This window comes from Coregonus lavaretus (genome assembly GCF_964263955.1).
Source record: "Coregonus lavaretus genome assembly, chromosome: 8".
Classification (NCBI taxonomy): domain Eukaryota; kingdom Metazoa; phylum Chordata; class Actinopteri; order Salmoniformes; family Salmonidae; genus Coregonus; species Coregonus lavaretus.
Window position 1 is genome coordinate 55,491,683 of NC_139995.1, and position 17,195 is coordinate 55,508,877.

General features: G+C 45.4%; 1 protein-coding gene across 1 annotated transcript in view; it reads left to right on the top strand.

Annotated features, from left to right (window-relative positions):
- LOC311134103 (glutamate receptor-interacting protein 2-like) overlaps positions 1-14,732 on the top strand; it is a gene marked incomplete at its 5' end in the record, with an annotated part of 45,686 nt that extends 30,954 nt beyond the window's left edge. Inside the window, 4 exons of the mRNA XM_084167690.1 lie at positions 4,651-4,768; positions 8,565-8,912; positions 11,310-11,456; positions 14,434-14,732. Of these exons, the coding sequence (XP_084023816.1) occupies positions 4,651-4,768; positions 8,565-8,912; positions 11,310-11,456; positions 14,434-14,664 (844 nt within the window). The 3' untranslated portion in view covers positions 14,665-14,732. The remainder of the gene's footprint in view (positions 1-4,650; positions 4,769-8,564; positions 8,913-11,309; positions 11,457-14,433) is intronic.
- Between the last annotated feature and the right edge of the window lie 2,463 nt (positions 14,733-17,195).

A 17,195-nucleotide genomic window follows, 5' to 3' on the forward strand; every position in this document is an offset into this window, starting at 1 on the left:
CATACATACTGCAGGGCTACATGTACCATTCTCCTCTCCTCTCATACATACTGCAGGGCTACATGTACCATTCTCCTCTCCTCTCATACATACTGCAGGGCTACATGTACCATTCTCCTCTCCTCTCATACATACTGCAGGGCTACATGTACCATTCTCCTCTCCTCTCATACATACTGCAGGGCTACATGTACCATTCTCCTCTCCTCTCATACATACTGCAGGGCTACATGTACCATTCTCCTCTCCTCTCATACATACTGCAGGGCTACATGTACCATTCTCCTCTCCTGTCATACATACTGCAGGGCTACATGTACCATTCTCCTCCCCTTTCTTTGCTCTGTCTCACCAGCATGAAACGATCAACCCTTAAGCATCATTCTTTGGGTTCATCATGAAGCCGTTTCTTTCCCCCTGACCTGCACATTTACATTTACATTTGAGTCATTGGAGTGTGCGGAGGAGCGGGGTGACGTGAGAGAACTTGGGAAGGTTGAACAACAGACGGGCTGCAGCGTTCTGGATAAGTTGTAGGGGTTTAATGGCACAGGCAGGGAGCCCAGCCAACAGCGAGTTGCAGTAATCCAGACGGGAGATGACAAGTGCCTGGATTAGGACCTGTGTCGCTTTCTGTTTAAGGTAGGGTCGTACACTGCGAATGTTATAGAGCATGAACCTGCAGGATCGGGTCACCACTTTGACGTTAGCGGAGAACGACAGGGTGTTGTCCAGGGTCACGCCAAGGTTCTTTGCACTCTGGGAGGAGGACACAATGGAGTTGTCAACCGTGATGGCGAGATCATGGAGCGGGCAGTCCTTCCCCGGGAGGAAGAGCAGCTCCGTCTTGCCGAGATTCAGCTTGAGGTGGTGATCCGACATCCACACTGATATGTCTGCCAGACATGCAGAGATGCGATTCGCCACCTGGTTATCAGAAGGGGAAAGGAGAAAATTAATTGTGTGTTGTCTGTGTAGCAATGATAGGAGAGACCATGTGAGGATATGACAGAGCCAAGTGACTTGGTGTATAGAGAGAATAGGAGAGGGCCTAGAACTGAGCCCTGGGGGACACCAGTGGTGAGAGCACGTGGTGCGGAGACAGATTCTCGCCACGCCACCTGGTAGCGACCTGTCAGGTAGGACGCAATCCAAGAGTGAGCAGCGCCGGAGATGCCCAACTCGGAGAGGGTGGAGAGGAGTATCTGATGGTTCACAGTATCAAAGGCAGCGGATAGGTCTAGAAGGATAAGAGCAGAGGAAAGAGAGTCTCAATTGAATGACCAGTCTTGAAACCTGACTGATTTGGATCAAGAAGGTCATTCTGAGAGAGATAGCAGGAGAGTTGGCTAGAGACGGCACGCTCAAGAGTTTTGGAGAGAAAAGAAAGAAGGGATATTGGTCTGTAGTTGTTGACATCGGAGGGATCGAGTGTAGGTTTTTTGAGGAGGGGTGCAACTCTCGCTCTCTTGAAGACGGAAGGGACATGGCCAGCGGTCAAGGATGAGTTGATGAGCGAGGTGAGGTAAGGGAGAAGGTCTCCGGAAATGGTCTGGAGAAGAGAGGAGGGGATAGGGTCAAGCGGGCAGGTTGTTGGGTGGCCGGCCATCACAAGTCGCAAGATTTCATCTGGAGAGAGAGGGGAGAAAGAAGTCAAAGCATAGGGTAGGGCAGTGTGAGCAGGACCAGCGGTGTCATTTGATTTAATAAATGTGGATCGGATGTCGTCAACTTTCTTTTCAAAATGGTTGACGAAGTCATCCACAGAGAGGGAGGAGGGAGGGGGAGGAGGAGGAGGATTCAGCAGGGAGGAGAAGGTGGCAAAGAGCTTCCTAGGGTTAGAGGCAGAGGCTTGAAATTTAGAGGGGTAGAAAGTGGCTTTGGCAGTGGAAACAGAGGAAGAGAATGTAGAGAGGAGGGAGTGAAAAGATGACAGGTCCGCAGGGAGTCTAGTTTTCCTCCATTTCCGCTCGGCTGCCCGGAGCCCTCTTCTGTGAGCTCGCAATGAATCGTCAAGCCACGGAGCAGGAGGGGAGGACCGAGCCGGCCGGGAGGATAGGGGACACAAGGAGGGTTGAGGAGGCAGAATCAGGAGATCGGGGGGAGAAGGATTTAGCAGAGGGAAGAGATGATAGGATGGAAGAGGAGAGAGTAGCGGGAGAGAGAGAGCGAAGGTTACGACGGCACATTACCATCTGAGTAGGTGCAGAGTGAGTAGTGTTGGAGGAGAGCGAGAGAGAAAAGGATACAAAGTAGTGGTCGGAGACTTGGAGGGGAGTTGCAGTGAGATTAGTAGAAGAACAGCATCTAGTAAAGATGAGGTCAAGCGTATTGCCTGCCTTGTCAGTATAGGGGGACGGTGAGAGGGTGAGGTCAAAAGAGGAAAGGAGTGGAAAGAAGGAGGCAGAGAGAAATGAGTCAAAGGCAGACGTAGGGAGGTTAAAGTCACCCAGAACTGTAAGGGGTGAGCCATCCTCAGGAAAGGAACTTATCAAGGCGTCAAGCTCATTGATGAACTCTCCAAGGGAACCTGGAGGGCGATAAATGACAAAAATGTTAAGCTTGAATGGGCTAGTGACTGTGACAGCATGGAATTCAAATGAGGAGATAGACAGATGGGTCAGAGGAAAAAGAGAGAATGTCCACTTGGGAGAGATGAGGATTCCTGTGCCACCGCCGCACTGACTAGATGCTCTCGGGGTATGCGAGAACACATGGTTAGACGAGGAAAGAAAATATAAAGTAACTCTGCAATAGGATAGATAATAAACATTTGCAGCAGCGAATGTTATGAGTCAAAAGAGTTTGTGCAAAAAGGGTCAATGCAGATAGTTCAGGTAGCTATTGATTAACTATTTAGCAGTCTTATAGCTTGGGGGTAGAAGCTGTTTAGGGTCCTGTTGTCATCTGTGGATCTGTTGGGGCGGTATGCGGTATCTGGGATGATGGTGTTGATGTGAGCCATTACCAGCCTTTCAAAGTATTTCATGGCTACAGATGTGCCACGAGGCAATAGTCATTTAGAAAGGTTACCTTGACATTCTTGGGCACAGGGTCTATGGTGGTCTGCTTGAAACATGCAGGTATTACAGATGGGGTCAGGGAGAGGTTGAAAATGTCAGTAAAGACACTTTGCAGCTGTTCAGCGCGTGCTCTGAGTACGCATCCTGGTAATCTGTCTGGCCCCGTGGCCTTGTGAATGTTAACTTGTTTAAAGGTCTTACTCACATCGGCTACGGAGAGCGAGATCACACAGTCGTCAGGAACAGCTGGTTTACTCATGCATGGTTCAGTGTTGCTTGCCTCGAAGCGAGCATAGAAGGAATTTAGCTTGTCTGGTAGGCTCGCGTCACTGGGCAGCTTGCAGCTGGGTTTCCCTTTGTAATCTGTGATAATTTGCAAGCCCTGCCACATCTGACAAGCTTCAGAGCCGACGTAGTATGATTCGATCTTAGTCCTGTATTGACATTTTGACTGTTTGATGGCTCATTGAAGGTCATAGCGGGATTTCTTATAAATGTCCGGATTAGTGTCCTGCTCCTTGAAAGAGGCAACCCTAGCATTTAGCTCAGTGCGGATGTTGCCTGTAATCCATGGCTTCTAGTTGGGATATGTACATACGTACGGTCACTGTCGGGACGATGTCATCAATGCACTTGACTGATGTGGTAAACTCCTCAATGTTATCGGATGAATCCTGGAACATATTCCAGTCTGTGGTAGCGAAACAGTCCTGTAGCTGAGCATTCGCTTCATCAGACCACTTCCGTATTGAGCGTGTCACTGGTACTTCCTGTTTGAGTTTTTGCTTGTAAGCAGGAATCATGAGGATAGAGTTATGGTCCGATTTGCCAAATAGAGGTTGAGGGAGAGCTTTGTATGTGTCTCTGTGTGGAGTAAAGGTAATCTACAGTTTCTTCGCCTCTAGTTGCACAGGTGACATGCTGGTAGAAATGAGGTAAGACAGATTTCAGTTTCCCTGCATTAAAATCACCCACCACTAGGAGCGCCGCCTCTGGATGAGCACTTTCTTGTATATTATCCATGTCCTTATTCAGACATGACTCTGAGAAATCTAGGATATTACAGTTCTTCAGGTCCCGTTGATAGGATAGTCTCGAACGGAGCTCATCCAGTTTGTTCTCCAGTGATTGTACGTTCACCAATAGAATGGAGGGTAGAGGCGATTTATTTACTCGTCAACGTTGTCTCATCAGGGAGCCCACTCGTTTGCCTCTCTTGCGCCGTCGCTTTCGAGTCCTTGGGATTAGGGCCTGGTCCGGAATGAGCAGTACATCCACAACTGCCGACTCGTTGAAGTAGAAATCTTCATCCAAATCGAAGTTAGTCGTCGCTGTTCTGATTTCCAGAAGCTGTGGCTTAAATATTTATGTACAAAAAAAGTTAAAATCTGCATAATTTCTTTTTTTTAAATAGCAGAATTGGTCAGGAGCCCGTAGAACGGCAGCTGTCCACTACAGCACCATCTTCAACCAGGAGGACCGCTTCATGTAACATGTTACATGTGTTCTGTTTCCTTCCTGTCTTGACTCAGAAACACCAGCCAGCTCCACAGTGATGACATCATGAATGTACCGCTTCATCCGTCCAAGTAACGGTTAACACGTGCACCTTCCTGTGTTGTCACAGATACACCAGCCAGCCTCACAGTGACGGCATCATGTTAGACCACGAGGACAGTTTCTGGTGTCAGGCCCTGGAAGACCTGGAGACCTGTGGACAGTCTGAGCTCCTCAGAGAGATAGAGGTATACTACAATAACTCACCTGGTCAATTAAAAGACAATCAACTGTCTCTGAACCTATAAAAACGGAGACATCTGCCACACACCTGACAAGGAAGGTAAGAGGCTTGAAGAAAAGGTCCTGCACACTTAGATCCATGTAAATTCCAAAGGGAAGTGTTTCCCTGTGAACCAAAAAGACCAAAGAGCAGAATTTGACAGTACAGGAAATTGCATCAGTACAGTGGCACACATAATGAACAGACAGGTGTCTATTTGTTATTCCACTGCTGCTGCTGGTGTCCTGTTGTGTTGGGCCTAGCATGGTCACAGCAACATACAGTGGGGAGAACAAGTATTTGATACACTGCCGATTTTGCAGGTTTTCCTACTTACAAAGCATGTAGAGGTCTGTAATTTTTATCATAGCTACACTTCAACTATGAGAGACTGAATCTAAAACAAAAATCCAGAAAATCACATTGTATGATTTTTAAGTAATTAATTTGCATTTTATTGCATGACATAAGTATTTGATCACCTACCAACCAGTAAGAATTCCGGCTCTCACAGACCTGTTAGTTTTTCTTTAAGAAGCCCTCCTGTTCTCCACTCATTACCTGTATTAACTGCACCTGTTTGAAGTCGTTACATGTATAAAAGACACCAGTCCACACACTCAATCAAACAGACTCCAACCTCTCCACAATGGCCAAGACCAGAGAGCTGTGTAAGGACATCAGGGATAAAATTGTAGACCTGCACAAGGCTGGGATGGGCTACAGGACAATAGGCAAGCAGCTTGGTGAGAAGGCAACAACTGTTGGCGCAATTATTAGAAAATGGAAGAAGTTCAAGATGACGGTCAATCACCCTCGGTCTGGGGCTCCATGCAAGATCTCACCTCGTGGGGCATCAATGATCATGAGGAAGGTGAGGGATCAGCCCAGAACTACACGGCAGGACCTGGTCAATGACCTGAAGAGAGCTGGGACCACAGTCTCAAAGAAAACCATTAGTAACACATTACGCCGTCATGGATTAAAATCCTGCAGCGCACGCAAGGTCCCCCTGCTCAAGCCAGCGCATTTCCAGGCTCATCTGAAGTTTGCCAATGACCATCTGGATGATCCAGAGGAGGAATGGGAGAAGGTCATGTGGTCTGATGAGACAAAAATAGAGCTTTTTGGTCTAAACTCCACTCGCCGTGTTTGGAGGAAGAAGAAGGATGAGTACAACCCCAAGAACACCATCCTAACCGTGAAGCATGGAGGTGGAAACATCATTCTTTGGGGATGCTTTTCTGCAAAGGGGACAGGACGACTGCACCGTATTGAGAGGAGGATGGATGGGGCCATGTATCGCGAGATCTTGGCCAACAACCTCCTTCCCTCATTAAGAGCATTGAAGATGGGTCGTGGCTTGGTCTTCCAGCATGACAACGACCCGAAACACACAGCCAGGGCAACTAAGGAGTGGCTCCGTAAGAAGCATCTCAAGGTCCTGGAGTGGCCTAGCCAGTCTCCAGACCTGAACCCAATAGAAAATCTTTGGAGGGAGCTGAAAGTCTGTATTGCCCAGTGACAGCCCCGAAACCTGAAGGATCTGGAGAAGGTCTGTATGGAGGAGTGGGCCAAAATCCCTGCTGCAGTGTGTGCAAACCTGGTCAAGACCTACAGGAAACGTATGATCTCTGTAATTGCAAACAAAGGTTTCTGTACCAAATATTAAGTTCTGCTTTTCTGATGTATCAAATACTTATGTCATGCAATAAAATGCAAATTAATTACTTAAAAATCATACAATGTGATTTTCTGGATTTTTGTTTTAGATTCCGTCTCTCACAGTTGAAGTGTACCTATGATAAAAATTACAGACCTCTACATGCTTTGTAAGTAGGAAAACCTGCAAAATCGGAAGTGTATCAAATACTTGTTCTCCCCACTGTAGACACATTCTTGGAAAGACTGCATACTAACATACATACAGGAACTATTTAAAAATATAGCCTGGATCTGTTTCCGTACATATATTAGGATGTCAATAAAAAGACAGATGGACATCGACAATGTTTAGTTTCTGCTCGCATTTTCAGACCCCAGCTGGAAACTGCTTTGGTCAGCAGTATAATGTTATTCCAGCATCTTCGTCTACAGTTCCCAGTATAATGTTATTCCAGCATCTTCGTCTACAGTTCCCAGTATAATGTTATTCCAGCATCTTCGTCTACAGTTCCCAGTATAATGTTATTCCAGCATCTTCGTCTACAGTTCCCAGTATAATGTTATTCCAGCATCTTCGTCTACAGTTCCCAGTATAATGTTATTCCAGCATGTTAGTCTACAGTTTCCAGTATAATGTTATTCCAGCATCTTCGTCTACAGTTCCCAGTATAATGTTATTCCAGCATGTTAGTCTACAGTTCCCAGTATAATGTTATTCCAGCATGTTAGTCTACAGTTCCCAGTATAATGTTGTTCCAGCATGTTAGTCTACAGTTCCCAGTATAATGTTATTCCAGCATGTTAGTCTACATTTCCCAGTATAATGTTATTCCAGCATGTTAGTCCTCAATTCCCAGTATAATGTTATTCCAGCATGTTAGTCTACAGTTCCCAATATAATGTTATTCCAGCATGTTAGTCTACAGTTCCCAGTATAATGTTATTCCAGCATGTTAGTCTACAGTTCCCACTATAATGTTATTCCAGCATGTTAGTCTACATTTCCCAGTATAATGTTATTCCAGCATGTTAGTCTACAGTTCCCAGTATAATGTTATTCCAGCATGTTAGTCTACAGTTCCCACTATAATGTTATTCCAGCATGTTAGTCTACAGTTCCCAGTATAATGTTATTCCAGCATGTTAGTCTACAGTTCCCACTATAATGTTATTCCAGCATGTTAGTCTACAGTTCCCAGTATAATGTTATTCCAGCATGTTAGTCTACAGTTCCCACTATAATGTTATTCCAGCATGTTAGTCTACAGTTCCCAGTATAATGTTATTCCAGCATATTAGTCTACAGTTCCCAGTATAATGTTATTCCAGCATATTAGTCTACAGTTCCCAGTGGTCGCATACACATGATATATTTAGAGACTGGGGTTGCGTCCCAAATGGCACCCTATTCACTATGTAGTGCACTACTTTTGACCAGAGACCTATGGACCCTGGTAGTGCACTAAATTGGCAATAGGGCGTAATTTTGGAAGCATCCTAAGGAACTTTGTGGAGTCCATTATAAATGTGCTGAAACCCCTCCAGTAGCTGCCTTGCCAGGTACTGGAGTCTGTCCTCTACCTCTATTCTACTCTACTCTACTCTACTCTGCTCTACTCTACTCTACTTTGCCATGCTCTACTCTATGCTACACTATACTATACTCTACTCTGTACTCTACTCTATGCTCTACTCTGCTCTGCTATGCTCTACTCTACTCTGCTCTACTCTGCTCTACTCTACTCTGCTCTACTCTGCTATGCTCTACTCTACTCTGTTCTCTTCTCTGTTATCTACTCTATGCTCTACTCTACTCTGTTCTCTTCTCTGTTATCTACTCTATGCTCTACTCTACTCTGTTCTCTACTCTGCTCTACTCTACTTTGCTATGCTCTACTCTACTCTGTACTCTACTATGCTCTACTCTACTCTGTACTGTACTCTATGCTCTACTCTCTCTGTTCCCTACTCTGTACTCTACTCTATACTATACTATGCTCTACTCTACTCTGTACTCTACTCTACTCTACTCTACTCTACTCTGCTATGCTTTACTCTACTTTACTCTACTTTACTCTTCTCTATTCTCTCTATAGGCATCCATCATGACGGGCAGTGCCATCAGTATTGGGGTGGATGGTAACAAGTCCCATGCCGTCCCCCACCCTGGGGATCCCGTCAGCCAGCCCCGCGTCAGCCCTCTACGGAGGAGCTCCCTCCTGCACCACGATGCCAAGACCCACCTGCACCAGGAGGTCCACCTCCACCAGGAGGCCCACCTGCCCCCGGAGGCCCAGCTCCTGCACCACGAGGCCAGGACACAGCTGCATCACGAGGCCAAGGCCAAGAACACACTTCGGGTGTCTGAGAAGACCTGGGAGTCCCGCAGGATCAAGGAGGAGATGCAGGAGATCCTGTCCCCGACCCCTCTCGAGCTACACAAGGTGACTAATGTACCCACCATGCAGGGCTCTCCAACCCTGTTCCTGGAGAACTGACATCCTGTAGGATTTCACTCCAATTCTTATAATTAGCTGGTTGATTATCTGAATCAACTGGTGTTGGAGCATAAACCTACCGGAGGGTTGCTCTCCAGGAACAGGGTTGGAGTTAAAACTTACAGGAGGGTAGCTCTCCAGGAACAGGGTTGGAGCGTAAACCTACAGGAGGGTAGCTCTCCAGGAACAGGGTTGGAGTTAAAACCTATAGGAGGGTAGCTCTCCAGGAACAGGGTTGGAGTTAAAACCTATAGAAGGGTAGCTCTCCAGGAACAGGGTTGGAGCGTAAACCTACAGGAGGGTGCTCTCCAGGAACAGGGTTGGAGCGTAAACCTACAGGAGGGTAGCTCTCCAGAAACAGGGTTGGAGCGTAAACCTACAGGAGGGTAGCTCTCCAGGAACAGGGTTGGAGTTAAAACCTATAGAACGGTAGCTCTCCAGGAACAGGGTTGGAGCGTAAACCTACAGGAGGGTAGCTCTCCAGGAACAGGGTTGGAGTGTAAACCTACAGGAGGGTAGCTCTCCAGGAACAGGGTTGGAGCGTAAACCTACAGGAGGGTAGCTCTCCAGGAACAGGGTTGGAGCGTAAACCTACAGGAGGGTAGCTCTCCAGGAACAGGGTTGGAGCGTAAACCTACAGGAGGGTAGCTCTCCAGGAACAGGGTTGGAGCGTAAACCTACAGGAGGGTAGCTCTCCAGGAACAGGGTTGGAGCGTAAACCTACAGGAGGGTAGCTCTCCAGGAACAGGGTTGGAGCGTAAACCTACAGGAGGGTAGCTCTCCAGGAACAGAGTTTAAGAGCCCTGCACCACTGGAACCTGACTCCACCATATGCTGTTGTTCCTTCCGGTTGAGGTCTAGACAGTGTACAGTAACAGACCACAGTAATCAATAATAGATCAATACATACATTATTGACTAACAACACTCTAATTTATTAATTGGCTTGTGCACCCTGCTCTTCACTGTCAGACCAACCTGCCTGCTTTAGTTCGTTTGCTCAATAGCACTGGTCTTGCCAATAGCGGCTCTTTTTCACATTTACATTTTAGTCATTTAGCAGACGCTCTTATCCAGAGCGACTTACAGTTAGTGAGTGCATACATTTTCATACTGGCCCCCGTGGGAAACGAACTCACAACCCTGGCGTTGCAAGCGCCATGCTCTACCAACTGAGCTACAGGGGACTCTTTCTGAGGAAGGTTTTACTTGCAATGTTCGTGATGCTGAATGCACTTATTGTACAGTACTGCAAGTCACAGAATAAGAGTGCCTGCTAAATGCAGACTTCACTGCCCTCAGAGGTAAAGGTTAAACCATAGCCACCACCCTACTCTGTCATTGGCTTTAGTTAGCATTTTAAGTGCATGTTCAACCATCCCAAGGCCCCGTTATGTCACTAAGCTGTGCAGCCATGTGTGAAGCTACAGGATATATGAGCAGTACTAACATTGTTAAAGGAGTTATGTGTTCAGCCAAGTTCAGCTATGTCCAGCTATGTTCAGCTATGTCCAGCTATGTCTAGCTATGTCCAGCTATGTCCAGCTATGTTCAGCTATGTCCAGCTATGTTCAGCTATGTCCAGCGGTGTCTAGCTATGTCCAGCTATGTTCAGCTATGTTCAGCTATATCCAGCTATGTCCAGCTATGTTCAGCTATGTCCAGCTATGTCCAGTTATGTCCAGCTATGTCCAGCTATGTTCAGCTATGTTCAGCTATATCCAGATATGTCCAGCTATGTCCAGCTATGTCTAGCTATGTCCAGCTATGTTCAGCTATGTCCAGCTATGTCCAGCTATGTTCAGCTATGTTCAGCTATGTCCAGCTATGTTCAGCTATGTCCAGCTATGTTCAGCTATGTCTAGCTATGTCTAGCTATATCCAGATATGTCCAGCTATATCCAGCTATGTTCAGCTATGTCCAGCTATGTTCAGCTATGTCTAGCTATGTCTAGCTATATCCAGATATGTCCAGCTATGTCCAGCTATGTTCAGCTATGTCCAGCTTGTTCAGCTATGTCCAGCTATGTTAAGCTATGTCTAGCTATGTCCAGCTATGTTCAGCTATGTCTAGCTATGTTCAGCTATGTCCAGCTATGTCCAGCTATGTCTAGCTATGTTCAGCTATGTCCAGCTATGTTCAGCTATGTCCAGCTATGTCCAGCTATGATCAGCTATGTCCAGCTATGTCCAGCTATGTTCAGCTATGTCCAGCTATGTCCAGCTATGATCAGCTATGTCCAGCTATGTTCAGCTATGTTCAGCAATGTCCATCTATGCGTGTGTTGAAGCTACTCTTATCCCTTATTGGGTTGTATTCCCTTATCGGGTTGTATTCCCCAGGTGACGGTGATGAAGGATCCGGAGAGCGATGACTTTGGCTTCAGCGTATCGGACGGGTTCCTAGAGAAAGGCGTTTATGTCAACATGATCCGTCCCGAGGGCCCGGCGGACCGCGCAGGCCTGAAACCATATGACAGGATCCTACAGGTGCCTACTGCGTCTGTAACTATCCACCAGCCTGTACTTACCCACCAGCCTGTACCAATCCACCAGCCTGTACCGATCCACCAGCCTGTACCGATCCACCAGCCTGTACCGATCCACCAGCCTGTACCTATCCACCAGCCTGTACCGATCCACCAGCCTGTACCTATCCACCAGCCTGTACCGATCCACCAGCCTGTACCTATCCACCAGCATGTACCTATCCACCAGCCTGTACCTACCCACCAGCCTGTACCTACCCACCAGCCTGTAGATAGATAGATAGATAGATAGATAGATAGATAGATAGATAGATAGATAGATAGATAGATAGATAGATAGATAGATAGATAGATAGATAGATAGATAGATAGATAGATAGATAGATAGATAGATAGATAGATAGATAGATAGATAGAAGCTAAATGGCATATATTATATTACTAGCATGGCACTAGCAGTGTTAGTATCTATTGATAATGTTTCTGTGTTAGTTCACTGGGATTTTCTTTAGCTAGCCTAGCGGGTAGCACCCACCCACCCACCCACTCACCCACTCTCTCTCTCTCTCTCTCTCTCTCTCTCTCTCTCTCTCTCTCTCTCTCGCTCTCTCTTTCTCTCTATCTCTCTCTCTCTCTCTCTCTCTTTCTCTCTCTCTCTCTCTCTCTCTCTCTCTCTCTCTCTCTCTCTCTCCCTCTCTCTCTTTCTCTCTCCCTCTTCCCCCCTCTCTCTCTCTCTCTCTCTCTCCCTCCCTCTCCCCCCTCCTCTCTCTCTCCCCCCTCCCTCCCTCTCTCCCCCCTCCCTCCCTCCCTCTCTCCCCTGCATGCTGTGCACAATCTGGCTCTCATTACAGACCGCTGTCAAGTTAATAAATGATCAGCGCATTAACAATTATGCTTCGGCCAGAGAAAACATGGAGGGGCAGGTTGGGTTGTGACCACTGGGAGATGGCAATAGCAACCCCACTGTTGGGAATATCTTCTCATATAGTAGAGTTATTATAATATCTACCCTTTAATACCCATGAGACAGAAGAAAATAAAAATAAAATAGAAATACATTTTTAGACCAGAATAGAACAATGGGTATGGTTCTGATTAAGCCAAAGCCACAGTTTAATAAAGTCCACTTATTGAAGGTAAATAAAGAAACCCAGAACTACTTATTATAAAAACGAACATTCAACGTGTACAGACTCGGCCAAGATAAAAAGTAAACTATGCACACCCAGCAGGATATGCCAGTGCTCCTAGCTTCCAGATCCCAGTTCCCTAGCTGTCTTCCAAGCCAAACAATACCTGATTCTCACTATACGGCCAACCCAAACCGTACTGTGCTTGCTCTGATATTTTCCTTTTACATTGTCCTTCCAGCCTGGTTCCAGCAACTAGGGTGGATGTGTAACCAGGCCTGCCCAGTACAGCTCAGCTTGGCTCAGTTTGGTTCGGTTTGGCCATGTATGTGTGAACCACAATCAACAGTGCACACTGATGTGGTTAAAGCGGCATTAGCAGAGTTGTTGGAATGTTGCTATTGACTGCAGTGTTTGTGGCGTTTATTCCTAGAAATCAGTCCTTGGTTGCAGTGTTTTATGGTTTAGAATCTGATCTGTCTGTGAGAAATCTACAGTAACAGAAGAAGTGTGTACAGCATCTATGTTGTGCATGAAATTGGACAACTTCTTAATATGGATGCCGTATGTATTGTCTATTCGACACCCTCCACTTAGTATCCCTGTTCTAGTGAGGATTATGTAACACATTAATAAACAACTGCTTCAAAATGCACACAGGGCTGAATCCTAACTCGTACAAATCCTCCTACTGAAATCATTGATTGATTGACGCAAAAGTCAGAGTTGCACGTGCCATCCACATTGTGACAAATTCCATACTGTCCAAACTCCAAAGTGAATAATTCTACCCACATTGTCAAACAATGAATGAATCTGCATGTCTTCCCCTTAGTGGGGACATGCATGTGAATGTGTCATTGTAAATGTCAACAGTTCTGTAAGTCACTTTGATTGCTAAAAGTCTGCAAAATTGGTGAACCACATGCGTACCAGGGACTTTGACTTTTGACTGAATTTCTAGTCTTGACTCCCAAGTTTCATAATTCAATACTTGCCATACCAGCCAATGTTTTTAGGAAATTGTGCTGAAATCAACTATGTACTGAATATGAGTCTAATGAATTACTGAATATGAGTCTAATGAATTACTGAATATGAGTCTAATGAAGTACTGAATATGAGGCTAATGAATTACTGAATATGAGGCTAATGAATTACTGAATATGAGGCTAATGAATTACTGAATATGAGGCTAATGAATTACTGAATATGAGTCTAATGAATTACTGAATATGAGTCTAATGAATTACTGAATATGAGGCTAATGAATTACTGAATATGAGTCTAATGAATTACTGAATATGAGGCTAATGAATTACTGAATATGAGTCTAATGAATGACTGAATATGAGTCTAATGAATTACTGAATATGAGGCTAATGAATTACTGAATATGAGTCTAATGAATGACTGAATATGAGGCTAATGAATGACTGAATATGAGGCTAATGAATTACTGAATATGAGGCTAATGAATGACTGAATATGAGGCTAATGAATGACTGAATATGAGGCTAATGAATGACTGAATATGAGGCTAATGAATGACTGAATATGAGTCTAATGAATTACTGAATATGAGGCTAATGAATGACTGAATATGAGGCTAATGAATTACTGAATATGAGGCTAATGAATTACTGAATATGAGTCTAATGAATTACTGAATATGAGTCTAATGAATGACTGAATATGAGGCTAATGAATGACTGAATATGAGGCTAATGAATGACTGAATATGAGGCTAATGAATGACTGAATATGAGGCTAATGAATGACTGAATATGAGTCTAATGAATGACTGAATATGAGTCTAATGAATGTCCATTTCCCCTGGTGCTGTAGGTGAACCACGTGCGTACCAGGGACTTCGACTGCTGCCTGGCTGTGCCCCTGATCACCGAGGCTGGGGACAAGCTGGAGCTGGTGATCAGCAGGAACCCTCTGGCCCAGAAACTGCACCATGAACAGGACTGTCTGGACCAGGACCAAGGCCTTCTCATCTCTGCGCTGCAGTCCAACAGTAGGGAACACCACCACTATACCACCACCACAACCCGAGCCATGGACCTGTGATTACAGTCACATACTGCAGTCACACCAAGCCACAGACCACTACCATGGAACTGTATCTGACTTTACAAACACACACAAAACCATGTGTCTACAGACACACCTGTGACTTTACAACCTACATACACACCAGTGACCTGTGACTTTACAACCTACAGACACACCAATGACCTGTGACTTTACAACCTACATACACACCAATGACCTGTGACTTTACAACCTACAGACACACAGTCAAAGACAAGCACCATGGACCTATACAGAGATAGATACACAGTACAGACATGCAGAGCCACAGACCAGAACTTTGAACCTGTGATTACAGATACATCATGCCACAGACCTGTAACCACAGACCTGCAACTAGAGACACACAGAGACAGAACCACAGACCAGCACCATGGACCTGTCTGTGACTCTACAGACACAGACCATGGACCTGTAATTACAAACACACCGAACCACAGACCAGCACCATGGACCTGTAATTACAAACACACCGAACCACAGACCAGCACCATGGACCTGTCTGTGACTCTACAGACACAGACCATGGACCTGTAATTACAAACACACCGAACCACAGACCAGCACCATGGACCTGTAATTACAAACACACCGAACCACAGACCAGCACCATGGACCTGTAATTACAAACACACCGAACCACAGACCAGCACCATGGACCTGTAATTACAAACACACCGAACCACAGACCAGCACCATGGACCTGTAATTACAAACACACCGAACCACAGACCAGCACCATGGACCCGTGACACTACTATACAGATACAAATTAAAGGTGCACATACAAAGTTGACGTGTTTACTACCTACATCCCTGGACCTGTGACCAGGTGCTCAGAGCAACTGACACGGAGTCACAGACAGAAACCCGTGGTGGCTGGACTTGTACTAACAGCTACAAAATACAATCCTTACAGACTCACAGAACTCTGTGTCTTCAGCCCTACCAACCATGGTAAAAAATAAATAAATTGAAGACGTTTTTACAGATTCCTTTTTACCCCAAGTCTCGTGTTTCCTGTGTTGTCATTATGTCAACCCCTTATATAAAAAATGAAGAAACAGTTGACCTATGACCTATTCTGAAACTGCTTTTGTTTGTTTGAGTCTTCAAAAGCAGAAGCCATTTGGGCATGGAAAAGCACACGCATATGAACACACACACACACACTGTGGACAAAGGGTGAAGGAGGACAATGCAGAAGCCTGCTGCTATTGGGGGGCTGATGGGGTTAATGAAACAAAGGTGATGTTTGGTCCTTCAGCAAATACTTTTATATGGACATATTGTGGTCAGTCAGTGGTTGGATGAGTATTTTTTACAGTGCAATCATTTTTTATTTGTGTGTACTGATTGATGCGCTTTCATATTTCAACATTTTGGCCAAACGGATTTACAGATGCCCTCAAGCAACAATCTGAGACATAATAGTACTTCAAGGAGTAAAACCACTTCCATTTTAAGGAGTAAAACCACTTCCAGGTTATCTTTGTTTATCCTTCTGATGTTTTCTTTGCTTTGTCCCCCTTTCTGTCCACTCCCTCTGATCCTCTGTCCCTCTGTCCTGGCGCCATGTAGCATCTACCCCATTTGCCAAATTGGAATTGGAGGGCACATAACACCGTCTCTGTCCACTCTGAACTAAACTGAAGCCAAGCTGCCACTCCCCCACCTCTACCGGCAAATGTTTCCCATGCAGGAAAATGTCTGGGACTATTTTAGACTCACAGATAAACATTATATAATAATATAACAGCACCACTTCCTCATCCAGCCCAGTGTCCAGCTCCCAGCCTTTTTAGCCTTGCTGTTAAATGAGGTTAAAGCACAGAGGACACTGAGGCCTGGTTTCAGTTGACCCCCACTTCAACCTGAAATACCACAGAGGACACTGAGGCCTGGTTTCAGTTGACCCCCACTTCAACCTGAAATACCACAGAGGACACTGAGGCCTGCTTTCAGTTGACCCCCACGTCAACCTGAAATACCACAGAGGACACTGAGGCCTGGTTTCAGTTGATCCCCACGTCAACCTGAAGTACCACAGAGGACACTGAGGCCTGGTTTCAGTTGACCCCCACTTCAACCTGAAGTAACAACCTCTCTGTTAATAGATTTGGGGCTCTATTCAATCTGTATCCATGAAGCGTTACAGATTCTGTGATAGTAATTTAAAGGTAATTTCTGATTGAGCCGACATATGCAGCATTTACCGTGAATGATATCTCCGCTACTGTGGGAACATTACCATTCTGTAACGCTGAATTTCCGCGATACAGATTGAATAGAGCTCTTGGTATTAATGAACTATGTGCCATTGTACCAATGTACTAACGGCAGCAAAGTCTCTGTAGTTTTCATTAGGACACACAACAGAAAACATTTCAAAATGTTTTCTTCTGTTTGGTGCCTAATGACCACGACCATGAGGTAACAACATCTCTGCATAGTAGAGCTATTATTAACCCATGTGCCAATAATCAATGACTGCTATGAATATTGGT